The following is a 26787-nucleotide window of genomic DNA, read 5'->3' as shown; positions in this document are numbered from 1 at the left end:
GGACAAGTAACTAGTACAAGTAACTAGGGCAAGTAACTAGGGCAAGTAACTAGGACAAGTAACTAGGACAAGTAACTAGTACAAGTAACTAGGACAAGTAACTAGGACAAGTAACTAGTACAAGTAACTAGGACAAGTAACTAGTACAAGTAACTAGGACAAGTAACTAGTTCTAGTTACTAGAACAGAGTTGTGCTCCTGGTGTCCCCATCTTCAATAATTTGTTTGTCATGCCTTTTTTTTTTTCCAGTAGTTGAAGCATTTATTTCAACTTCTTGTGATTCATTCCAGTAATGTGAGTTCCCATGGAATGAGGAATCTGGTTATTATTGATAATTTTGTGCTTTTCACTCAGGTAAATGTTGGTCGTTCCCTGAAATTGTTTACTACATCAGTTATTTGTTTATATTGTATGTACACTATTGTATTATGAGTATTCTCAATTGCATATAGACATCAGTTTTACATTTTTAATATATATATATATATATATATATATATATATATATATATATATATATATATATATATATATATATATATATATATATATATTTTTTTTTTTTTTTTTTTTTTTTTTTTTTTTTTTTTTTTCAAAAATTTTGTAATGTCCTGAAGTTTGTTTCATTGTGCATTATATTCACTGACCTTCATAAATTATTGCTTGCTTTTATTATACTGTTGTCAGTACAGGAGGTTTCCAGCAAACAATGTGTTGAGTTCCTGGTGTTACAGTTTTCAGGGAATTTGGTGAATTAAGGTAAAGATGCTGACTACTTGCAGAGGAGTCTTCACTGGCACAACGGTTCACTTGTGTATTTGATAGAGCTCTCCCAGTTAATGAAACTGTACTGTACCGATTAAGGCTCCTCTACATTTTCTACCATCTTGCCTTACAATCGAGTTTTTTGTAGCAAAACTACGGTAGTTCAAATAGTTAGGCTTTGCACGCATTTGTACTGGTTATTTTCCTTTGTGTAACTTAAATCTGCTTCTGTCCCAGATTTTAATCCCCCTGTACTGTAATATTTTTGTGTACTTGTTTCTGTGAAAGAGTTTTATTTTGGGTGATTTTCTTTGTTTGCATTTATTTTTTTAGTGCTAAAAGGCCAAAACACTAAGTAAAAATTACAATTTTGTTTCTTCATACACTTAATAAATTTTAGTGTTATAATATTAATTGAGAATTTATTTCAAAGGTAGTAATTATAGCTGCACTTACAGAAAGTAATGTAGAGTTAGAAGACAAGATGTCAGAATACTGCCTACGCTGGAACAACCACCGGCCCAACCTGGTGACGGTATTCTCCGAGCTGCTCACGTCTGAGGCCCTGGTAGATGTCACTCTGGCCACCGATGGTCACTACATACACGCTCACAAACTGGTACTCTCAGCATGCAGCGTTTACTTTAAAGTAAGTCGTTGATGCTCTGAATATCGTAGTTTTGACTAGAAAACATTTTACAAATTTATTTAACTTTATTAATGCTGTATTACATTTTGTGAGTTTCTGTAGTGTTAATAGGAAGGCAGAATTAATACTGACATTAAGTGGGTTGCAAATAATCATTTAACCTAGTTTTTATTGCTAATGTTATTAATTAATTATCATTATTTTCATATAATGACTGTGCTAGCTTGAAGTAATTATGTAGTAGTTGGACTATTCTTTACCTTGCTTCAGTATCGTTTTTTTTATGAAAGTAAATTTTTGCATGGAACAAACACCTGGACACTTCAAACCTGATTACCAGACATTCTTTCATTCCGATCTAATTTTTCTATGTAGCGACTAAGAGTTTGGCTCTTACTTTTAATACAATAATGTGGCAGATGTTGCAAGTATATGGAATAGGTGGTAAGTTACTAAATGCTGTAAAGAGCTTTTATGAGGATAGTGAGGCTCAGGTTAGGGTGTGTAGAAAAGAGGGAGAATACTTCCCGGTAAAAGTAGGTCTTAGACAGGGATGTGTAATGTCACCATGGTTGTTTAATATATTTATAGATGGGGTTGTAAAAGAAGTAAATGCTAGGGTGTTCGGGAGAGGGGTGGGATTAAATTATGGGGAATCAAATACAAAATGGGAATTGACACAGTTGCTTTTTGCTGATGATACTGTGCTTATGGGAGATTAATAAATAACAAAAAGGCACAATACCGTGACTGGAACGATACACAAATAACCCGCACATGAAAGAGAGAAGCTTATGACCAAGTTTCGGTCCAACTTGGACCATTGACAAAGTCACACTAACAGAGGTGGAGCAGAATGGCTATATATAGGCAGGAAGAGGTGGAGGTAGTATTAGTAGTAGTAGTACAAGAATTGTATATACCGACAAGATGAAATTAAGACACATGCACAACACCCGGGCATCCCCATCGTAGACGTTTCGCCATCCAGCCAGCCACTGGATGGCGAAACGTCCACAACAAAGACAACCAGACGCCGCACATGTGTCTTAATTTCATCAGTAGTTGTAGTAGTAGTAGAAGAAGAAGAGGTAGTAGTAGTGGTAGTGGTAGAAGTGGGAAATAAGGATGACGAGCCAGTCAAAAACAAAGGAAGGGGAGCACTGCAAGAGAGCTAGATGCCCACAGAGGGAGAGCAACCGCACAGAGGTGCGTGAAAGGGGAAGTGGTTTCCTTTCTCCTCTGGGTTGTCTTTCTCTCTCCTGTCTCGTGTTTCTGTTCCTTCTTCATTTATTTTATTTCACCACTTCCCCTTTCACGCACCTCTGTGCGCTTGCTCTCCCTCTGTGGGTATCTAGCTCTCTTGCAGTGCTCCCCTTCCTTTGTTTTTGACTGGCTCGTCATCCTTATTTCCCACTTCTACCACTACTACTACCTCTTCTTCTACTACTACTACTACTACAACTACTGATGAAATTAAGACATATGTGCGGCGTCTGGTTGTCTTTGTTGTGGACGTTTCGCCATCCAGTGGCTGGCTGGATGGCGAAACGTCTACGATGGGGATGCCCGGGTGTTGTGCATGTGTCTTAATTTCATCTTGTCGGTATTATATACAATTCTTGTACTACTACTACTACTACTACTACCTCCACCTCTTCCTGCCTATATATAGCCGTTCTGCTCCACCTCTGTTAGTGTGACTTTGTCAATGGTCCAAGTTGGACCGAAACGTCGTCGTAAGCTTCTCTCTTTTATGTGCGGGTTATTTGTGTATTATGGGAGATTCTAAAGAAAAATTGCAAAGTGTGTGTAAAGGTAGAAAGTTGAAAGTGAACATAGAAAAAAGTAAGGTGATGAGGGTATCAAATGATTTAGATAAAGAAAAATTGGATATCAAATTGGGGAGGAGTAGTATGGAAGAAGTGAATGTTTTCAGATACTTGGGAGTTGATGTGTGAGCGGATGGATTTATGAAGGATGAGGTTAATCATGGAATTGATAGGGGAAAAAAGGTGAGCGGTGCGTTGAGGTATATGTGGAGACAAAAAACGTTATCTATGGGGGCAAAGAAGGGAATGTATGAAAGTATAGTAGTATCAACACTTATATGGGTGTGAAGCTTGGGTTGTGAATGCAGCAGTGAGGAGGCAGTTGGAGGCAGTGCAGATGTCCTATCTAAGGGCAATGTGTGGTGTAAATATTATGCAGAAAATTTGGAGTGTGGAAATTAGGAGAAGGTGTGGAGCTAATAAAAGTATTAGTCAGAGGGGTTGTTGAGGTGGTTTGGTCATTTAGAGAGAATGGATCAAAGTAGAATGACATGGAGAACGTATAAATCTGTAGGGTAGGGAGGCGGGGTAATGGTCATCCTTGAAAAGGTTGGAAGGAAGGGGCAATGGAGGTTTTGTGGGTGAGAGGGCTTGGACTTCCAGCAGGCGTGCATGAGCGCGTTCGATAGGAGTGAATGGGGGGCTCCAAACGTAGACCTACTTTTTTTTTTTTTACATGCTTTCAAATGGGGAAAATAAAGGTCGGAGTGCTACACCCATGAACGTAGATCTACTTTTGGACAGTTTAAGGGTTAAATGGTTAATGGTCCAAGTTGGACCAAAACGACATCATAAGTTTCAATCTCGTGTGTGCGGGTTATTTGTGTATAATAATATATAAATGATTTTTTTTTAAGGTTGGCTCTTGATTATGTGGCCATGTTTTTGCAGGACTTGTTTGGTGCAAACCCCTGCAAACATCCCATTGTGATCCTCAAGGATATTCGTATTGATGACCTGAAAACTGTGATTGACTTCATTTACCGAGGGGAAGTCAATGTGTCCCAGGACAGGTTACAAGATGTGCTCAGGGTCAGTAGTTTGGACTTTGTACAAACTTCCTTCAACTGGTTATATAAGAAATGTGTTGTTTTACTTGGCTATCATAATGAAAAATATTCACAGGAAAAAGACACTTGCAGAAGGAACTTTATTAAAACTTTTCTGCTGTGGAACAGACTTCTTCAGTCAACGTCTCGGTGTTGTTCCTCTCAGCAGTTATCTTTTTTCTCTCCAGTTGTCTTTGTGCCCATTGTCTCCAAAGATATTTGTAACTAATCAATAAATTGGAGAGGAAACTAGATGACTTATACAGTGGAACCTCAAATATCGAACTTTCTTCGGTCCAGAAGGCTGTTCGAGTGCCTTTACCGAATGAATTTATTCCCATCAGGAACAATGTAAATTAGATTAGTCCATTTCAGACCCTCAAAAATACACTTATAAAAGCACTTACAAAAATACACTTACATAATTGGTTGTGTTGGGAGCAGTTTGATTTTTGAGGTTCCACTGTATCTTCATCCTGGACCTGTACAATTTTAGGCCCCTCAAAGGAGGTTCCTTGATGCTGGTGAGAGGCTCTTGATCCAAGGTCCCTCAAGGGAGGTTCCTTGATGCTGGTGAGAGGCTCTTGATCCAAGGTCCCTCAAGGGAGGTTCCTTGATGCTGGTGAGAGGCTCTTGATCCAAGGTCCCTCAAGGGGCGAGAGGCTCTTCACTTAAGGAATTGGATCCGAGATCCAGTCTTTTAATTGAGCCTGAATGCCTTACATTTCCCTAGGTGTTGTGTAACCCCAACAGATTTAGTGTTCACCCCTCCCTTTCCTCTCAGTTGCAACTGTTGTGACTTGATAGTGGTCCAGGACAGACTCAAGTATCATATAAAGTTTTCCCTCCCAGTTGTAGGTTAGCTGTGAATTGTTCCAGCAGCAGTAGTACTGTATTATGATTTTTATTCTTTGGTGAAAGTTATCAGTTGTGTTGTATTTTCAATCAGACTGCAGAGTCACTAAGGATTAAAGGACTGGCAGAAAACCCCCGTAGCTACGATGATATGTCTAGTCATGGCGCCCGCTTCTCATCATCATCACTTGGTTCACAGGTTAGTGTCTGCAAGTTGCAGCTTCGAGTATGATCATTAAAGTTGGGTGAACCTCTGTGTGTATACGTTACCGGAATATTGAGTTTAAAACACTTTTATGATTATGAATTGTTGCATGTAACTATTTTTTTGCCATTTTCTATATTTGATGGGAAAATTATAGTCTTCTTGTTTTGTTTGCTCTGGCTAAGTCATATCATTTGGTCCTGCCTCTTAATTCTTATTGACCAACATAATCAATTCTGGGTATGATCATATGTACTCGTGTGTTGCACCATTGATGATTCTTAAGTGACCAAGCCTCACTGCAGTTACTGCAAATTTGCACATCTTAATGTCTGGTGCTCTCATATACATACATAATACATACCTCAGTTTTAACACTCCTTACCCTCTCTCTCTCTCTCTCTGTATATGTATACATGAGTAAATCCATGCAGAATTATTTTGTGCTGTTTCACATTCAAATACTTGCTGGCTTTTTTTTTTTCCTCAAATTCTTATTCTGGTGAATTAAATCCACCAATCTGTTGATCATTCTTACTTCCCAGTTGCTTGCTCTCCTTTGAGTTTCTCATCTACATTTAAATGTTTTAAATTCCACATTTTCTTTGTGGTAATTATATAAGTGATGTATTATGATAGGTTTCAAGTATGTGATTAATGGTTTAGTATCATTTATGTAATGCTAATATTGTAGGTGGTGGATTTAAAAATTTTGTAATTGTCTTTGAGAGAACTAGGTAAAAGTACCATGGTATGGCAGATGAGCATGTTGTCTTGATCGTAGAGTACATCACTTGTGGTGGTATTTCTTGATTGTTGAGTACATCACTTGTTGTGTTGTTGTATTTCTTGAGTGTTGAGTACATCACTTGTTGTGTTGTGGTATTTCTTGATTGTTGAGTACATCACTTGTGGTATTTCTTGATTGTTGAGTACATCACTTGTGGTATTTCTTGATTGTTGAGTACATCACTTGTTGTGGTATTTCTTGATTGTTGAGTATATCACTTGTGGTATTTCTTGATTGTTGAGTACATCACTTGTTGCATTGTGGTATTTCTTGATTGTTGAGTACATCACTTGTTGTGGTATTTCTTGATTGTTGAGTACATCACTTGTGTTGTGGTATTTCTTGATGAGTACATCACTTGTTGTGTTGTGGTATTTCTTGATTGTTGAGTACATCACTTGCTGTGTTGTGGTATTTCTTGATTGTTGAGTACATCACTTGTTGTGTTGTGGTATTTCTTGATTGTTGAGTACATCACTTGTTGTGTTGTGGTATTTCTTGATTGTTGAGTACATCACTTGTTGTGATGTGGTATTTCTTGATTGTTGAGTACATCACTTGCTGTGTTGTGGTATTTCTTGATTGTTGAGTACATCACTTGTTGTGTTGTGGTATTTCTTGATTGTTGAGTACATCACTTGTTGTGTTGTGATATTTCTTGTTTGAGAAGATTTAAAACTTGAGTCAGATTTGTCATTGTAAAATTTAAACCATTGATAAGTTTTTACTTTATAAGATCAGTGATCATTAAAGAAATTACTATAATGTATATGAGAGTGTAAACATGTCAGGCTTTTATATGCTGTATAAGTGGGACCCTCCTATACAGCAGTAGCCCAGAACCTAACCTGCTGTATAAGTGGGGCCCTCCTATACAGCAGTAGCCCAGAACCTAACCTGCTGTATAAGTGGGGCCCTCCTATACAGCAGTAGTCCAGAAACTAACCTGCTGTAAGTGGGACCCTGCTGTACAGCAGTAGCCCAGAACCTAACCTGCTGTATAAGTGGGACCCTGCTGTACAGCAGTAGCCCAGAACCTAACCTGCTGTATAAGTGGGACCCTGCTGTACAGCAGTAGCCCAGAACCTAACCTGCTGTATAAGTGGGACCCTCCTGTACAGCAGTAGTCCAGAACCTAACCTGTTGTATAAGTGGGACCCTCCTATACAGCAGTAGCCCAGAACCTAACCTGCTATATAAGTGGGACCCTGCTGTACAGCAGTAGCCCAGAACCTAACCTGCTGTATAAGTGGGACCCTGCTATACAGCAGTAGCCCAGAACCTAACGTGCTGTATAAGTGGGACCCTGCTGTACAGCAGTAGCCCAGAACCTAACCTGCTGTATAAGTGGGACCCTGCTGTACAGCAGTAGCCCAGAACCTAACCTGCTGTATAAGTGGGACCCTGCTGTACAGCAGTAGCCCAGAACCTAATCTGCTGTATAAGTGGGACCCTCCTATACAGCAGTAGCCCAGAAGCTAACCTGCTGTATAAGTGGGGCCCTCCTATACAGCAGTAGCCCAGAATCTAACCTGCTGTATAAGTGGGACCCTCCTGTACAGCAGTAGTCCAGAACCTAATCTGCTGTATAAGTGGAACCCTCCTGTACAGCAGTAGTCCAGAACCTAACCTGCTGTATAAGTGGGGCCCTCCTATACAGCAGTAGTCCAGAACCTAATCTGCTGTATAAGTGGAACCCTCCTGTACAGCAGTAGTCCAGAATCTAACCTGCTGTATAAGTGGGACCCTCCTTTACAGCAGTAGTCCAGAACCTAACCTGCTGTATAAGTGGGACCCTCCTGTACAGCAGTAGTCCAGAACCTAACCTGCTGTATAAGTGGGACCCTGCTGTACAGCAGTAGCCCAGAACCTAACCTGCTGTATAAGTGGGACCCTCCTGTACAGCAGTAGTCCAGAACCTAACCTGCTGTATAAGTGGGACCCTCCTGTACAGCAGTAGCCCAGAACCTAACCTGCTGTATAAGTGGGACCCTGCTGTACAGCAGTAGCCCAGAACCTAACCTGCTGTATAAGTGGGGCCCTGCTGTACAGCAGTAGCCCAGAACCTAACCTGCTGTATAAGTGGGGCCCTGCTGTACAGCAGTAGCCCAGAACCTAACCTGCTGTATAAGTGGGGCCCTGCTGTACAGCAGTAGCCCAGAACCTAACCTGCTGTATAAGTGGGGCCCTGCTGTACAGCAGTAGCCCAGAACCTAACCTGCTGTATAAGTGGGGCCCTCCTGTACAGCAGTAGTCCAGAACCTAACCTGCTGTATAAGTGGGACCCTGCTGTACAGCAGTAGTCCAGAACCTAACTTGCTGTATAAGTTGGACCCTCCTGTACAGCAGTAGCCCAGAACCTAACCTGCTGTATAAGTGGGACCCTCCTGTACAGCAGTAGTCCAGAACCTAACCTGCTGTATAAGTGGGACCCTGCTGTACAGCAGTAGCCCAGAACCTAACCTGCTGTATAAGTGGGACCCTGCTGTACAGCAGTAGCCCAGAACCTAACCTGCTGTATAAGTGGGACCCTGCTGTACAGCAGTAGCCCAGAACCTAACCTGCTGTATATGCAGGGCCGTCCTGTATTACACCTTAAAGCAGAAAAAGAATTGCTAATATTGTGTGTTGTTGGTCGGTTGTGGTTTCCCAACAGCCTGATTTTAACGTTTAGTGTACCTCATTTATACTGCAGTGAAGGATTAGTGTTGACACGTGTACGTAGTACAGTGTTGAATGCACCGCGCTGTGTATCGTCAAATATCAAATATCCAGCCCATTTGGGGAAAGGTTGCACCAGATTCTCAGCAACATTATATGATTTGAATAAGTGGGTTAGAAAACCCACTGGTTCATAAATGAGATAATTATTTAACATTTGGGTATCTTGATTCTGGAGACTGAGGAGATGTGCAACATTTTGGGTATCTTGATTCTGGAGACTGAGGAGATGTGCAACATTTTGGGTATCTTGATTCTGGAGACTGAGGAAATGTGCAACTTTTGGGTATCTTGATCTTGAAAGTGAGGAAATGTGCAACATTTGGGTATCTTGATCTTGAAAGTGAGGAAATGTGCAACATTTGGGTATCTTGATTCTGGAAAGTGAGGAAACCACTGGCTGGAAAAACATTTCTGGAATGAAGATACCCAAATGTTGTACAAGCATCTCAATTATCAGCATTATATGGTCACTTTTTTATGGTCTTGTTTTATACCATCTGTCTCCCCTCCTCTTTTTTTTTTTTCTTGGGTATACACAAATAACCCGCACATAAGAGTGAAGCTTACGACGACGTTTCGGTCCGACTTGGACCATTTACAAAGTCGCACTAACCAGAAGTGGAGCAGGACGGCTATATATAGGCAGGAAGAGGTGGTGGTAGTAGTAGTAGTAGTAGTTGTACAAGAATAGTATATAATACCGACAAGATGAAATTAAGACACATGCGCAACACCCGGGCATGTCTTTTATGTGCGGGTTATTTGTGTATCGTTCCAGTCACGGTATTGTGCCTTTTTTTTGTTATTTCTTGGGTATAAAGTAGAACTGGACCACTGGTTAATGTTGGATGCTAAATATCTGAGTGTTGGATGATTGTTGATCTGCTGTGTCATCATTTATCTTCTGTTTGTATCATTTACCTGCTGTTTGCATCATTTATCTTCTGTGTGTATCATTTACCTTCTTTTTTGTATCATTTGCCTCCTGTTTGTGTCATTTATCTTCTGCTTGTTTCATTTGCCTTCTTTTTGTGCCATTTACCTCCTGTTTGTATCATTTACTTTGTGCCATTTACCTCCTGTTTGTATCATTTACTTTGTGCCATTTACCTCCTGTTTGTATCATTTACTTTGTGCCATTTACCTCCTGTTTGTATCATTTACTTTGTGCCATTTACCTTCTGTTTGTATCATTTACTTTGTGTCATTTACCTTCTGTTTGTATCATTTACCTTTTTTGTATCATTTATCTTCTGTTTGCCTTTATTTTAAACACTTTTTTAATTAATTTTTTCTCTAACAACTGTAATGTGTTAAATTTTTTCTCTAACAACTGTAATGTGTTAAATTTTTTCTCTAACAACTGTAATGTGTTAAATTTTTTCTCTAACAACTGTAATGTGTTAAATATTTGTAATACACTATTTTGAAATATTTGTTCTCTAGTATTTGTAATGCATTTGTTAAGACACTGTTTAAGAAATCAAATTGTCTTGCACATGTTGAGCATTTTTGTGCACGTTTCTATTATTTATGTTTTCTTTTTATTAACCACTCTAACGCGACGGTCTGGAGTTTTGAGACTCTCTGACCGCGGGTTCAATCACGCCCGTGGTATGGTTTGTTTACAATCGTGTCATTACGATTTCGTGAGTCATACACAATTGATTTTTTTTTTTCAACAAACCAGCCATATCCCACCAAGTCAAGGTGACCCAAAAGAAAAACAAAAGTTTTTCTTTTTAAATTTAGTAAATTATACAGAAGGGGTTACTAGCCTCTTGCTCCCAGCATTTTAGTCTCTTCTTACCACACGCATGGCTTACAGAGGAAGAATTCTTTTCCACTTTTCGATATAATATTTAAAGTGTTTTATATTTTACTAGTATTTTTACTAGTATTAGTATTTTTCAATGAGAAATTCAGTTTTAATGTTTATTTCAAAAGATGTGGAGCTGTGCAATGAATTTTAGCCTTTCAGGATTCTTTATGTAACTTTTTCTGGTGTAACTTTATACATGTACGTATATCTTTATACGTATATGTTTCTAAACTGTTGTATTCTGAGCACCTTTGCAAAAACAGTGATAATGTGTGAGTGTGGTGAAAGTGTTGAATGATGATGAAAGTGTTTTCTTTTTGGGGATTTTCTTTCTTTTTGGGTCACCCTGCCTCGGTGGGAGACGGCCAACTTGTTAAAAAAAAAAAACAGTATTCCACTGTACAGTACAGTTAACACATTATAGAATTCCTAATTAGCCTCCTCTCATTCTTTGCTATAATCACATTGGCACCTGGTTACTTATAAAGTACCAACTAATTTAATGGCTCTTGTACTCTCTAACTCATACAGATTGGCAAAATATAATTTTCGGTGCACTTTTTATCATATACCTTTTCTAGATTAGGTGTGAACACTTGTATATTATTTCTAGTTGGGGTGTGAGTACCTACTGGAGTCTACATGGCTGGGTAAAGTTCTGGAGGTTCATCTCAAACCTCCACATTAGTCCTCGACAAGGCTGTGTCCATAGTTCTTGAGTCAGTCAGGTGTTTGAATTTATAGTTCTTCATGATCTGAACAGCGTTTATTTGAGTAAATAGAATTATTATTCTTTCTTTCAACAAACCGGCCATATCCCACCAAGGCAGGGTGGCCCAAAAAGAAAAACGAAAGTTTCTCTTTTTAAATTTAGTAATTTATACAGGAGAAGAGGTTACTAGCCCCTTGCTTCTGGCATTTTAGTTGCCTCTTACTACATGCATGGGTTACGGAGGAAGAATTCTGTTCCACTTCCCCATGGAGATAAGAGGAAATAAACAAGAACTAGTAAGAAAATAGAAGAAAACCCAGAGTGGGGGGTTGTATATATATATGCTTGTACATGTATGTGTAGTGTGACCTAAGTGAAAGTAGAAGTAGCAAGACGTACCTGAAATCTTGCATGTTTATGAGACAGAGAAAAGACACCAGCAATCCTACCATCATGTACAACAATTACAGGCTTTTGTTTTACTCACTTCGCAGGACGGTAGTACCTCTCTGGGCGGTTGCTGTTTACCAGCTACTACCTAGGAGTAAATAGAATTTTTTTTTTTTCCAACAAGTCGGCCGTCTCCCACCGAGGCAGGGTGACCCAAAAAGAAAGAAAATCCCCAAGAAGAAAATACTTTCATCATCATTCAACACTTTCACCTCACTCACACATAATCACTGTTTTTACAGAGGTGCCCAGAACACAACAATTTAGAAGCATATACGTATAAAGATACACAACATATCCTTCCAAACTGCTAATATCCCAAAACCCCTCCTTTAGAGTGCAGGCATTGTACTTCTCATTTCCAGGACTCAAGTCCGGCTATATAAAAATAACCGGTTTCCCTGAATCCCTTCACCAAATATTACCTTGCTCACACTCCAACAGATCGTCAGGTCTCAAATACCATTCATCTCCATTCACTCCTATTGAACACGCTCATGCACGCCTGCTGGAAGTCCAAGCCCCTTGCCCACAAAACCTCCCTCACCCCTTCCTTCCAACCTTTTCGAGGACGACCCCTGCCCCGCCTTCCTTCTCCTACAGATTTAAATGCTCTCCATATCATTCTACTTTGATCCATTCTCTCTAAATGACCAACCACCTCAACAAACCCTTTTCAGCCCTCTGGCTAATACTTTTATTAACTCCACACCTTCTCCTAATTTCCACACTCCAAATTTTCTGCATAATATTTACACCACACATTGCCCTTAAACAGGACATCTCCACTGCCTCCAACCGTCTCCTCGCTGCTGCATTTACCACCCAAGCTTCACATCCATATAAGAGTGTTGGTACTACTATACTTTCATACATTCCCTTCTTTGCCTCCATAGATAACGTTTTTTGACTCCACATATACCTCAACACACCACTCACCTTTTTTCCCTCATCATTTAGAATTATCAAAGCTCATTGCTTGGGCAGTATTGAAAATTGGGTTGGGCAAATATTCTGAAAGTGCCATCTCTGTGGTACTGAACACTAAATTCCATTCTATCTGTCTGTCTCACTATCCTTGTACTGTATAACCTTTGGCAAAATGAAAGTCAAATTGAACATTAATTTTGTTTTTTCTGTCTGACCTTCCTCCAGTCCAAGGTTTTAGGAACTCTGTGCTAAAATAACCAGTTTGCAATAGTGCATCATCAGGTTTACCTTGTTATTGAGTTGCTCTTTTCTACAGATTGCTTTTAAATTTTTCATTTTATTAATGTCAACATAATTTGCACATGTAAGTTTTTTTTAACCCGTAAACGGTCCAAACATATATATACGTTTTTTCAACATTTGAAAGTATGTAAAAAAGTTGATCACTTTTTTTACATTTGAAAATGTGTAAAAAACTTTGATCTACTTTTTTTTTTTTTGTTATATTTGAAAATATGTAAAAAACTTTGATCTACTTTTTTTTTTTTGTTATATTTGAAAATATGTAAAAAACTTTGATCTACTTTTTTTTTTTTTTGTTATATTTGAAAATATGTAAAAAACTTTGATCTACTTTTTTTTTTTTTGTTATATTTGAAAATATGTAAAAAACTTTGATCTACTTTTTTTTTTTTTTGTTATATTTTAAAATATGTAAAAAACTTTGATCTACTTTTTTTTTTTTTGTTATATTTTAAAATATGTAAAAAACTTTGATCTACTTTTTTTTTTTTTGTTATATTTTAAAATATGTAAAAAACTTAGATCTACTTTTTTTTTTTTTGTTATATTTTAAAATATGTAAAAACTTTGATCTACTTTTTTTTTTTTTTGTTATATTTGAAAATATGTAAAAACTTTGATCTACTTTTTTTTTTTTTGTTATATTTGAAAATATGTAAAAAACGTAGATCTACTTTTGTAGCACTACACATGTGAACGTAGATCTGCTTGGACCGTTTACGGGTTAACACACTGTCTCCCACAGAGGCAGGGTGACACAAAAAAAGTCTCGCTTTCACCATCATTCACACTGTTATTGTCTTGCCAGAGGCTTGTGGATACGACAGTTCAGGTGATCCTCCGAACAGCAGATGTCCCCAGCCCTCCTTTAAAGTGCAGACACTGTACTTCCCACCTTCAGGACTCTAAGTCTGGCTAACTGGTTTACTGAATCCCTTCACAAAATGTTACCTTGCTCACACTAATACAGCTCATCAGGTCCCAAAAAATCATTCACCTCCACTCACTCCTATCTAACATGCTTATACATTTGAATTTTTCTCCTTTTGTATTGCTGCTAACATTTACACGACAACATTTCCTTTTCATTTATTTGACATTGCATCTCTAACTGATGACATTTTGATTTGATGCATGAATTAACATTTAATTTATTTGATGGTAACCTTGTTAATTGTATTCCCTAGGTCACACGACAGAGATCTTCCCTGACAGATTCCAGAGAGCAGTCACTTAGTTTAGAGGGGGATGAGGAAGGTGATCCGGGTACGCCACCATCCTCCAAGAAACGTAAAATCACAGCCTCTCACGACAGTTCAGAAAGCCTGCACGGTGAACATGGTGCGTGTGCTATTAGTGAGTAGTATATATCATACCTGATATATTTTTTTAAGCAATGACACTTCCTATGGCTCCCTGTGGCAGGTGACATGTGGTATGTGTATTTTTGCCTTTGTTTTTCTGATTAATAAAGCTTGCATTTTTTAATTAGTCATTCTTGTACAGTTCCTTGTAACATTACTGTTAGATGCATTATTCCCGAAGCAAAGGATCCCAGTAATGGAGAAAAAGATAATATGCAGCAAGTCTCCAACATATGAACGATTTACAAAAAAAAAAAACAATTCTTTTTATATAAACAATTGCGTAAGGGATTGTTATGCTTCACATACGTTTGTACTGCAGCTTGGCACTTGACAAACTTAATATGTTTTAAGATGCAAAAGGTATGTCACTTAGGCATGTTTGTACATCGAGGACCTGATAATGTGAATATACATATAATAGCTTTCCAGGTTTATTCATATCTGGATTGATATATAACTACAAGTTGATATAAAAGACATAGGAAATTAAAGACCTAGATGACTCAGAAGTGTGTATATTAATGTGAAATTCATTTTAAGTAGTTTACATGAAAGGAATAACCAGTTGCCCGAAATGCATTGCATAACTAGTGGCTTTCTTCTCTGCTTACTGTTGCCTGATGCATTTCTTTTTTCAACTAAACTGGCCATATCCCACTGAGGCCTATAAGGACAACTGAAAGTTTCTCTTTTTAAATTTAGTAATTTATACAGGAGAAGGGATTACTAGCCTCTTGCTCCTGGCATTTTAGTCGCCTCTTACGGCACACATGGTTTATGGAGGAAGAATTCTGTTCCACTTTCCCATGAAGATGAGAAGAAATAAACAAGGACAAGAATTAGTTTTTCTTTTTTTGGGCCACCCTACCTTGGTGGGGAATGGCCAGTGTGTTAAAAAAAAAAAATGAATCAGTAAGAAAAATAGAAGAAAACCCAGAGGGGTGTGTATATATATGCTGCTACATGCATGTGTAGTGTGACCTAAGTGTTAGTAGAAGTAGCAAGACGTACCTGAAGCCTTGCATATTTCTTTCTTTCTTTCAACAAACCGGCCATATCCCACTGAGGCAGGGTGGCCCAAAAAGAAAAACAAAAGTTTCTCTTTTTAAATTTAGTAATTTATACAGGAGAAGGGGTTACTAGCCCCTTGCTCCCAGCATTTTAGTCGCCTCTTACAACACTCATGGCTTACGGAGGAAAAATTCTGTTCCACTTCCCCATGGAGATAACAGGAAAAAAACAAGAATAAGAACTAGAAAGAAAATAGCAGAAAGCCCAGAGGGATGTGTGTATATACAGTGGACCCCCGCATAACGATTACCTCCAAATGTGACCAATTATGTAAGTGTATTTATGTAAGTGCATTTGTACGTGTATGTTTCGGGGTCTGAAATAGACTAATCTACTTCACAATATTTCTTATGGGAACAAATTCGGTCAGTACTGGCACCTGAACATACTTCTGGAGTGAAAAAATATCGTTAACCGGGGGTCCACTGTATATGCTTGTGCATGTATGTGTAGTGTGACCTAAGTGTAAGTAGAAGTAGCAAGACGTACCTGAAATCTTGCATGTTTATGAGACAGAAAAAAGGACACCAGCAATCCTACCATCATGTAAAACAATTACAGGCTTCCGTTTTACACTCATTTGGCAGGACGGTAGTACAGTTGTAACTTGGGATATGAACAGCTCAAAACACGAATCAATGCTGTATAGCCCTTGTGGTTTAGTGCTTCTTTTTTATTATAAAAATAATAATAATAAAAACGCGAACAATTATGTAAGTGTATTTTTGGGGGTCTGAAACGGATTAATCTAATTTACATAATTTCTTATGGGAACAAATTCGTTTGGTATCAGCACTTGAACAGCCGTCTGGGACGAATTAAGTTCGTATCCCGAGATACTACTGTACCTCCCTGGGTGGTTGCTGTCTACCAACTTACTACCTAGGCATGATACATTTTTCTTCATTATTTGCATGGTTCAAGTAAATTAATAGCTACTACTCTCGGAGCCCGACCATTGGCAGGCTCGTCTGGTATTTGCCTAACTAGGCTGTTGCTGCTAGTGGCCCACTGTCCCACATCCATCATAGCCTGGTTGATCTTGCACCTAGTAAAAATACTTGTTCAGTTTCCTCTTGAAGACTTTTGCACTTGTCCCAGCAGTGGTTCTAATATCTGGTAGCTGTTGAATAGTCTGGGGCCACAAATGTTGAAACATTGTTCCCTAACAGTAAATAGGTATCTAGGTGTGAGTTGGGTATTGTAAATCTCATCCTTGGGACATTAGTATACCTTAGATAAGACTGTACTTTGAAATTATGAAATAAGTTTGCAGGTCTTAAGACTGTACATTCAAAAATGAAAAAAAAAAAAAAGTAATTCCTGAGTACTGTACTTGGTGTTTGTAGATGAATGGTTCAGAGAACCGACATGTTGATATATTAGACACATGTGCAACTCTTGGGTACCTTTACTGAGGAAACGTTTCGCCACACAGTGGCGAAACGTTTCCTCAATAAAGGTACCCAAGAGTTGCACGTGTGTCTAATATATCAACTGTGCTTGGTAAACATGTCATCCTTTCAGTACATGTTGTGTCAGGCTCTGTAAAAAAGGCGCATTATGCACTTTATGGCATTTTATTGAAAAGATTTTTAGTTCTTCATCGACAGGAAACTTGATGAAGTCTCTGGTGGATGAAATGTCTTTCCAGTAAAATGCAATAAACTGTATATTGGGTTTTATGTATATTTGTTGCGGCATTTTACCAATTAGTGTTGGGTTCATGTGACCTGTTCAGTCCCACACTACCTTGTACAGTCCCACACTACCTTGTACAGTCCCACACTACCTTGTACAGTCCCACACTACCTTGTACAGTCCCACACTACCTTGTACAGTCCCACACTACCTTGTACAGTCCCACACTACCTTGTACAGTCCCACACTACCTTGTACAGTCCCACACTACCTTGTACAGTCCCATACTACCTTGTACAGTCCCACACTACCTTGTACAGTCCCACACTACCTTGTACAGTCCCACACTACCTTGTTCAGTCCCACATTACCTTGTACAGTCCCATACTACCTTGTACAGTCCCACACTACCTTGTACAGTCCCACACTACCTTGTCCAGTCCCACACTACCTTGTCCAGACCCACACTACCTTGTCCAGTCCCATACTACCTTGTCCAGTCCCATACTACCTTGTCCAGTCCCACACTACCTTGTCCAGTCCCACACTACCTTGTCCAGTCCCACACTACCTTGTCCAGTCCCACACTACCTTGTCCAGTCCCACACTACCTTGTCCAGTCCCACACTACCTTGTCCAGTCCCACACTGCCTTGTCCAGTCCCATACTACCTTGTCCAGTCCCATAGATCAAATAGAAATGACCCAAAATGGATGAATAATAGGCTGAAATATCTACTAGGGCATAAGATAGGAATTTATAGGCGTATCAAAAGAGGTGAGGGTCATCTTATGAATCATTATATTGGCATTAAGAGGGACGTTAAAAAAGGGGATAAGAAAAGCTAAAAGGGACTGTGAAATTAAAGTTGCCAGGGATTCGAAAACTAACCCAAAAAGTTTTTTCCAGGTCTATAGAACAAAAGTTAGAGATAAGATAGGTCCCCTTAAAAATAACTACGGGCATCTTACTGACAAAGAGAATGAAATGTGCTCGATTTTAAATAATTATTTTCTCTCAGTTTTTACACAGGAAGACACTAACAATATTCCAGTAATTAATATTTATAGTGGGCCTGAAGAAGATAAATTATGTAACATCACAGTCACTAGTGAAATGGTTATGAAACAAATAGACCGACTGAAGCAAAATAAGTCGCCGGGTCCTGATGAGGTTTTTTCAAGGGTTCTTTAGGAATGCAAAATAGAACTCTGTGAACCATTAACTAATATTTTTAATTTATCTCTTCAAACAGGTGTAGTGTCGGATATGTGGAAGATGGCTATGGTAATTCCTATTTTTAAAGCAGGGAACAAGTCGTTACCGTCAAATTACCGCCCAATAAGCCTGACCTCGATTGTAGGCAAATTGCTTGAGTCGATTATAGCTGAGATTACAACAAGCCATCTCGATAAGCATAGCTTGATTAATGATACTCAGCATGGATTCACGAGAGGCTGTTCTTGTCTAACTAATTTATTAACTTTCTTCAGTAAAGCTTTTGAGGCTGTTGATCACGATAAAGAATTTGATATTATTTACTTAGATTTTAGTAAGGCTTTTGATAGACTTCCGCACCAAAGACTATTAAAGAAAGTGGCAGCTCATGGCATTGGGGGAAAAGTGCTCTCGTGGATCGAGTCATGGCTCACAGACAGGAAGCAGAGAGTGTCCATAAATGGGGTTAAAGCCGAGTGGGGATCTGTAACAAGTGGCGTTCCACAGGGATCAGTCTTAGGCCCGTTGTTGTTTATAATATATATCAATGACCTTAATGAGGGTATTACTAGTGATATGAGCAGATTCGCCGATGACACAGATAGGTAGGATAATTGATTCAAACGTAGATGTTAGGGAACTTCAGGAGGATTTAGACAGTCTTTATTCTTGGTCAGAAAAGTGGCAGATGCAGTTCAATGTAGATAAATGCAAGGTTCTGAAGCTCGGGAGTGTCCATAACCCTAGCACTTATAAGTTAAATAATGTAGAACTTAGCCATACAGATTGAGAAAAGGACTTGGGGGTTATGGTGAGCAGCAACCTTAAACCAAGACAGCAGTGCCTAAGCGTACGTAATAAGGCAAATAGATTATTGGTATTTATATCAAGAAGTGTAAGCAACAGAAGTCCAGAAGTTATACTGCAGCTTTATACGTCATTAGTAAGGCCTCACCTAGATTATGCAGCTCAATTCTGGTCTCCATATTACAGAATGGAAATAAATTCATTAGAAAACATTCAGCGTAGAATGACTAAATTAATACATAGCATTAGAAATCTTCCTTATGAAGAAAGATTGAAGACTTAAATTACATTCACTTGTTAGACGAAGAATGAGGGGAGACATGATCGAAATGTATAAGTGGAAGATGGGTATTAATAAAGGGGATATGAATAAGGTTTTGAGGATCTCTCTCCAAGAGAGAACCTGCAGTAATGGATTTAAATTAGACAAGTTTAGATTTAGAAAGGACATAGGAAAGTTTTGGTTTGGAAATAGGGTAGTTGATGAGTGGAGCAGTCTACCTAGTTGGGTTATTAAGGCTAGGACTTTGGGTAGCTTCAAATTTAGGTTGGATAAATATATGAGTGAGAGGGGTTGGATTTGAGTGGGACTTGCAAATGAGTGGTTAGAATTATCAGAGCTTATTTCTTGGGTAGCATTGAAAATTGGGTTGGGCAAATGTTTTGTTAGTGGGATGGATTATAAAGGACCTGCCTAGTATGGGCCAACAGGCCTGCTGCAGTGATCCTCCTTTCTTATGTTCTTATGTTTTTATACTACCTTGTCCAGTCCCATACCACCTTGTACAGTCCCACACTACCTTGTCCAGTCCCACACTACCTTGTTCAGTCCCACACTACCTTGTACAGTCCCACACTACCTTGTACAGGTCCACACTACCTTGTACAGTTCCACACTACCTTGTACAGTTCCACACTACCTTGTACAGTCCCACACTACCTTGTCCAGTCCCACACTACCTTGTTCAGTCCCACACTACCTTGTTCAGTCCCACACTACCTTGTTCAGTCCCACACTACCTTGTACAGTCCCACACTACCTTGTACAGTCCCACACTACCTTGTACAGTCCCACACTACCTTGTCCAGTCCCACACTACCTTGTTCAGTCCCACACTACCTTGTACAGGTCCACACTACCTTGTACAGTTCCACACTACCTTGTACAGTTCCACACTACCTTGTACAGTTCCACACTACCTTGTACAGTCCCACACTACCTTGTACAGTCCCACACTACCTTGTACAGTCCCACACCACCTTGTACAGTCCCACACTACCTTGTACAGTCCCACACCACCTTGTACAGTCCCACACTGCCTTGTCTAGTCCCACACTGCCTTGTCTAGTCCCACACCACCTTGCCCAATCCCACACCATCTTACCCAGTCCCACACCCATTTTTGAACCACAGTCCTCGGGTCTTATAAACAATGACCATAGACAGTTAATGTGTACTAGTTGGTGTTTATTATCCTGTGTTGCAGAAGAGGCAGAAAATGAGGAGAAGGGACGAGCGTATGAAGTCAAAGACGAACCTCTTGATGAACACGAGAATGAGAAACCACAATCCAGGGATGTAGAACAGGATTCTAATGTGGTAAGTAGAGGTTGCTAAGTAAGTGCACAAAGTCGCTCTTAATTGCTGTTGTATTTACCCCGTAGTTTTGTTTTTTGTTGGTATCGGTAATGTTATTCTGTGCACTTGTGTAGTAATATGCATTTTTTGTGTAAAGTAAAAGGACACAAGTGCAACTAATGTGACATTTATTGTGGTAACGTTTCGCTCTCCAGGAGCTTTATCAAGCCATGGCTTGATAAAGCTCCTGGAGAGCGAAACGTTGCCACAATAAATGTCACATTAGTTGCACTTGTGTCCTTTTACTTTACATATTGTCGGTAATTCTACCAACTTTATTACATTTTTTGTGTACTACAGATTGAGAAAGTTTTTTGATACTCGATCATAAATATTGGTAGTAATTTAAATAATTATTATCTGACTTCAGAATGAAATGTTTTATTTGGCTTTATTTTCATCTTAATGTATGTTTAGGCTTGCTTTTACCTCTGATGAGTTCCGAGAGTTTTTCTACTCTTGGTCACCTGGTGCTTGCCTGGTTAACCAGGCTGTTGCTGCTGGTGGCCAGCTGTCCCACATGTCCGTCACAGCCTGGTTGATCTGGCTGGATGTTTTTTCTCTCACTGTATACATGGGAGTTAAGTATAATTGATAAAAATATCAGTGGTGAAATAGCTTTATAATTAGTCTCTCAGGATTCTATTTTTCAAGAAAACCTGATTAGTAAGTTTTATTTTCTTAAAGTTGTCTTATTATAGATCATAATTGCAGATTATATTTTATGTTTGATTTGATGATTTTGGTTTTGCTTGGTTTATTTTCAGCAAGATTGTGATATTAGTCATATGAGTTGCGAAGAGTCTCTGCCGAAGGTTAATTTGTATAATGTTGGCGGCATATTTAAGTCTTCCAGTATTCATTTTGTGCATGCTTGGACTTCCAACAAGCATGTGTGAGCGTGTTAGATAGGAGCGAATGTAGACAAATGGTTTTTAGGACTTGATGTGCTGTTGGAGTGTGAGCAAGGTAACATTTATGAAGGGTTCAGTGAAATCGGCAGGCAGAACTTGAGTCCTGGAGATGGGAAGTACAGTGTCTGTACTCTGAAGGAAGGGTGTTAATGTTGCAGTTTTATAACTGTAGTGTAAGCATGCCTCTGGCAAGACAGTGATGGAGTGAATGATGAAGTTTTTCTTTTTTGGGCCACCCTGCCTTGGTGGGAGATGGCCGATGTGTTAATAAATAAATAAAAAATATATAGGAAAGATTCAGGCAAACTGGTTAGCCAGACTGCAATGCTGGAGGTGGGAAGTACGGTGCTGGCACTCTGAAGGACGGGTGGGGATGTTGTAGGTCAGAGGGTCGTCAGAACTTTGGGGTCAGCGTGCTTCTGGCAAAACAGTGATTGAATGAATAATGGTGAAAGTGTTTAAAAAAATTGTAATTTGAATTACATAATTATATTGTGCTCATGTTGCAGTTAGGAGGGACTGGAGAGATTTAATTAAGGGTTGTTTATTATTAACCTAACTATCTGTTCCTATGCATTAAGAACAGGTTCAAACTAATTAAACTGTCGAAGTGTTTGAAGCTCGCCAACTAGAGAATCTTAAACTGGAATGTGTGTAGGGTCAAACCAGCCTGTGTAGTAATAAGCTCAGTAACAAAGGGTCATTTGTCTTCAGTGCCCCTTTAAAAGGGAAGGATGTCTTGATGGCAAAGAACTTTTTATCCAAGAAACTAGAGCTGTCTTCCCCTTTCTTGGATTATTCCTGATTATCTTCCATTTTCCACATGTATGACCCCTGTGGGTTTAACACTTAACCCACGATATTGGTAATTCGTATATGCAGAAGACATTCATTGTATATGATTGGTACAGATCAAAAAGCGTGTTGAAAATTGCTATGAAGAATTAAGTGTTTATGAGCCGACCAGGCCTAGTACAGCTGCCATGACCCTGGAATGCATCCACAGCATAAAATGAGAAACAGCTACAGGAGGGCCCCACTTACAAGCAGGTTAGCTTCCTGGTTACTTCTTTAAAGCAAACAGTCACTCTAAAGTGAAACAGCCTTTTTTTTTCACTTTCAGATGCATATAAAAGCCTGATAACGTGTTTACACTATCGTGTATTAAGTCAGCAATAGAACTAGGCCTAAAAAATTAAAAAATGCATATACGGTACAGACACTATTTTTTTTTTTTAGCATACCGGCCGTATCCCACCAAGGACACATTACTTATTTTAAAATTATTTTTGTCCTTAACTTACAGCGAGTGGTGAATATATTTATTGTAGGAAATCTGAATAAATGAAGAATGGCTATAATCAAAAACTGCCGTATTAGCAAAATGCTGTAAAGTGAAGCACTGCAAAGTGGGTCCCACCTGTTTTGCCAGTTTTTTAACATGCCCATAAAAGAGTTCACACAATCATTCATTCATTTGCTGACTTTTGTCAGATGGGTGCTGGCATCACAACTCAGATGACCCTCTCAATTGTAATGCCCCCATTGCACCTTCCACCTCCAGGATTCAAGTCCAGCTAACCAGTTTCCCTGAATCCCTTCATAAATGTTACCTTGCTCACACTCAAACAGCATGTCAAGTACGGTGGAACCTCGGTATACGACCAGCTCCCTACTCGAACAAAGCTCAGCACGCGACCAAACAAATACAACCTGCCAGAATTTCGCTGTAAACTATTTCGTGTTTCTTCGCATTTTTTTTTTTTTTTTTTTTTTTTTTTGTATTTGTATAAATAAGTCACCATGGGGCCTACGACAATTAGTGATAACAGCCAACCAAACAGAAAATTGGTTGGGAAGAACTTGTTCAATACTCAGAGTGGCACTCGAACGGCCTTCTAGAATGAATTAAGGTTGCATACCAAGGTTCCACTGTACCTGTAAGGATCATATAGCACTTGGAGAAGAGCAGTGGGATGTGGGGGGTAATCAGGCTTAGTAAAAAAAATAGGGAGGGTTACTCCAATTCTTTGGACCAAGAACTTTTCATCATGAAGTCACACCCACCTTAACCCTTTCAGGGTCCAGACCCCCGATCTGAGACTTGTCCACAGGGCCCAAGAATTTAAAAAAAAAAAAAAATTTCTTGTGATATGGTAGGGAATCTTTTTCTGAAGGTAATAAAACAAAAAATACGAAATTTGTTGGAAAATTGACGAAATTACATTATTGCAAATTTTGCCATATCAGTGATATTTACACCGGCGATTTTGCCCACTTTGACTACTATTTTAGGCCAATTACATTATTCCAGTCGACCAGATTCTTAGCTATTTCACTAGTATTACTTGTATTTTATTGACTGAGCACAAGAAACTTCCCAATTAACTATTTCAACTACCCAATAAAGTGATCAGAATTTGGTAATTTGGCCAATTTCACACAAAATTCAAAATATTCCCATTTCAAAATAGGGTCCAGAATAAACAGTGCAGACATTACTGGCACTAAACTAACATTTCCTCTGTTCATTAGTTACTTTTTCAGGCTTTACACATGACTTCCATTTTGATTTTTTATTCACAAAAAATATTTATTCACACAAAAAAATAGAAGATTTACTGTTGTGCAATGTTGCAATAATTGTATAAATAATATCAGAGCAATTGCAAATGTGTATTAGACCCAGCGGTTGACGTGTATTGGACGCATGACATCATTTGTTTACTCTTGAACCTAAGCAAAAATCAAACATTTCCGCTACTTTGAACTCAGTTTCAAGCTATTTTCAGTACTAAAACTGATCAAAATCATCTCTCTTTCTCTAATATATATTCCTTCCTATCAAATGAGACCAAAAAACCATGAATATAACTGTAAAAACTACATGAATATACACCGCAAAGCCGTTGTTTTAATCCAAAAACAGTCGTAGTTTTTTCTCATTATGCACTGTGTGTTGCAGGATTTGTTTTATATGGTGCACACTTACCCCATAGATGCATTCTCTCATATCTAGGCCCAAATTTACCACTCACAGCTTATCTAAGTGAGCCGAGCTCGTGACGTAGAACTACGGCTTGGACCCTGGCTTCAGTCATAGAACTGTGGGACGGACCCTCGAAGGGTTAAGAGTGCAGGCAGGTAAAAGACTAGGTGATAAAAATAGAAATGGTGATAGTTGAAGATAATTAGAGAAGAAGACATTGCCAGTATGAGGATCATACAAATAAGAATGGTAAGAAATATGCATTTGGTATAGCATTTTTCATATTTATTGATTCTGTATTTACTGTCTTTTGAAGTGTTGGATGGCTAGGTGGAGGTGCAGGCTGGCTTGACTTTGGGAAGTCAATTTGCATTACAAATAAATTATAATTTTTTGTTTCATGCCTGTATAATTTTTTTCCAAAGTATTATTTTTTACACCGGGTTTATGGTATATATTCATTTAGCTAACACTTGTTTTCTTAATTGTAAAATTTACCCATTTGGTGTAACATTTGTGTATCGTCCTGTATATTAATGTTTATGATTTTTTTTTTTTTTTTTTGCCTTGTTTACAGGTAAATATTTGACTGATACAGTTGAGGTTTAATGTGTCAAGGATCTGTATCCTTGCGTGGTTTAAAGTTTATATTGTTCTCTAGTGGTGGTGGTGTTGGTTTAGAAATATAAGTTTTATTTACAAGTTACCTTTGTCTTGTAAGTTTCTTAAAAATCTTGTTTATAACAGTTTGTTCTACAGTTGCATGCTAGGCTATTAATTTGGTGGATTTTTGTTGTAATGGGATTTTTCATATAATAATCCCCTTATGAAACACTGACCTACACAGGTTTAGCATCTTTTTTTTTTTTTTTGACACACCGTCTGTCTCTCACTGAGGTAAGGTAACATTAAAAAGAAGAAACAATTTCACCATTGCTCACTCCATCACTGTCTTGCCAGAGGTGCACTGATACAACGGTTCAGGTGACTCCAAACTACAGTACAGTGGACCCCTGGTCAACGAACTTTTTTCATTCCAGAAGTATGTTCAGGTGCCAGTACTGACCGAATTTTTTCCCATAAGGAATATTGTGAAGTAGATTAGTCCATTTCAGACCCCCAAACATACACGTACAAACGCACTTACATAAATACACTTACATAATTGGTCGCATTCGGAGGTAATCGTTATGCGGGGGTCCACTGTATTCCCGCCCCTCCTTCATTGTGCAGACACTGTACTTCTTGCCTCCAGGACTCGGTCTGGCTAACCGGTTTCCTTGAATTTCTTCATAAATGTTAACTAGCTCACACTTCAACAGCTTGTAAAGCACAAAATAACCACTTGCCTCCACTCTCACACTTACTACGTAAGAGTTATCAGTGTTACCAGGTTGAGTATTTATTCTTGTAACTACAGTGGACCCCCACTTTACGATCGCCTCCCAATGCGACCAATTATGTAAGTGGAGGGGTTTGGGATATTGGCAGTTTGGAGGGATATGTTGTGTATCTTTATATGTGTATGCTTCTAGACTGTTGTATTCTGAGCACCTCTGCAAAAACAGTGATAATGTGCGAGTGTGGTGAAAGTGTTGAATGATGATGAAAGTATTTTCTTTTTGGGGATTTTCTTTCTTTTTTTTTGGGTCACCCTGCCTCGGTGGGAGACGGCCGACTTGTTGAAAAAAAAAAAAAAAAAAAGTTTGTACGTCTATGTTTGGGGGTCTGAAATGGACTAATCTAATTCACAATATTCCTTATGGGAACAAATTCGTTCAGTAATGGCACCTGAACATACTTCTGGAATGAAATAATATCATAAACCGGGGGTCCACTGTACTTGTGAAACCAAATTGTTATTCAGTATACAAAACAAAAATGCCTTTAGTCAAAAATCGGTTGATAAAAAAAATCAATCCCAAATTAATTTTTTCCTTTAAAAGTAGCAATACGGCTAGGTAGACTTGAGTCCCAGAGGTGGAAAGTATAGTGCCTACACTCTGAAGGAGGGGTGGAATGTTGGGATTCAAAGGGTAATAGAATTGTTATGC

General features: G+C 38.7%; 1 protein-coding gene across 1 annotated transcript in view; it reads left to right on the top strand.

Annotated features, from left to right (window-relative positions):
- The window catches only part of LOC128703904 (protein jim lovell), a 237146-nt gene that overhangs the window by 35903 nt on the left and 174456 nt on the right, over positions 1–26787 (top strand). The window contains exons 2-6 of the mRNA XM_070104890.1: positions 1225–1415; positions 4139–4279; positions 5246–5350; positions 14275–14443; positions 20679–20791. Of these exons, the coding sequence (XP_069960991.1) occupies positions 1251–1415; positions 4139–4279; positions 5246–5350; positions 14275–14443; positions 20679–20791 (693 nt within the window). The 5' untranslated portion in view covers positions 1225–1250. The remainder of the gene's footprint in view (positions 1–1224; positions 1416–4138; positions 4280–5245; positions 5351–14274; positions 14444–20678; positions 20792–26787) is intronic.

This window comes from Cherax quadricarinatus, chromosome 95 (genome assembly GCF_038502225.1).
Source record: "Cherax quadricarinatus isolate ZL_2023a chromosome 95, ASM3850222v1, whole genome shotgun sequence".
NCBI classification, from domain to species: domain Eukaryota; kingdom Metazoa; phylum Arthropoda; class Malacostraca; order Decapoda; family Parastacidae; genus Cherax; species Cherax quadricarinatus.
Note: the sequence above shows the minus strand (reverse complement) of the source record. Positions and strands in the feature narration are given on the sequence as shown.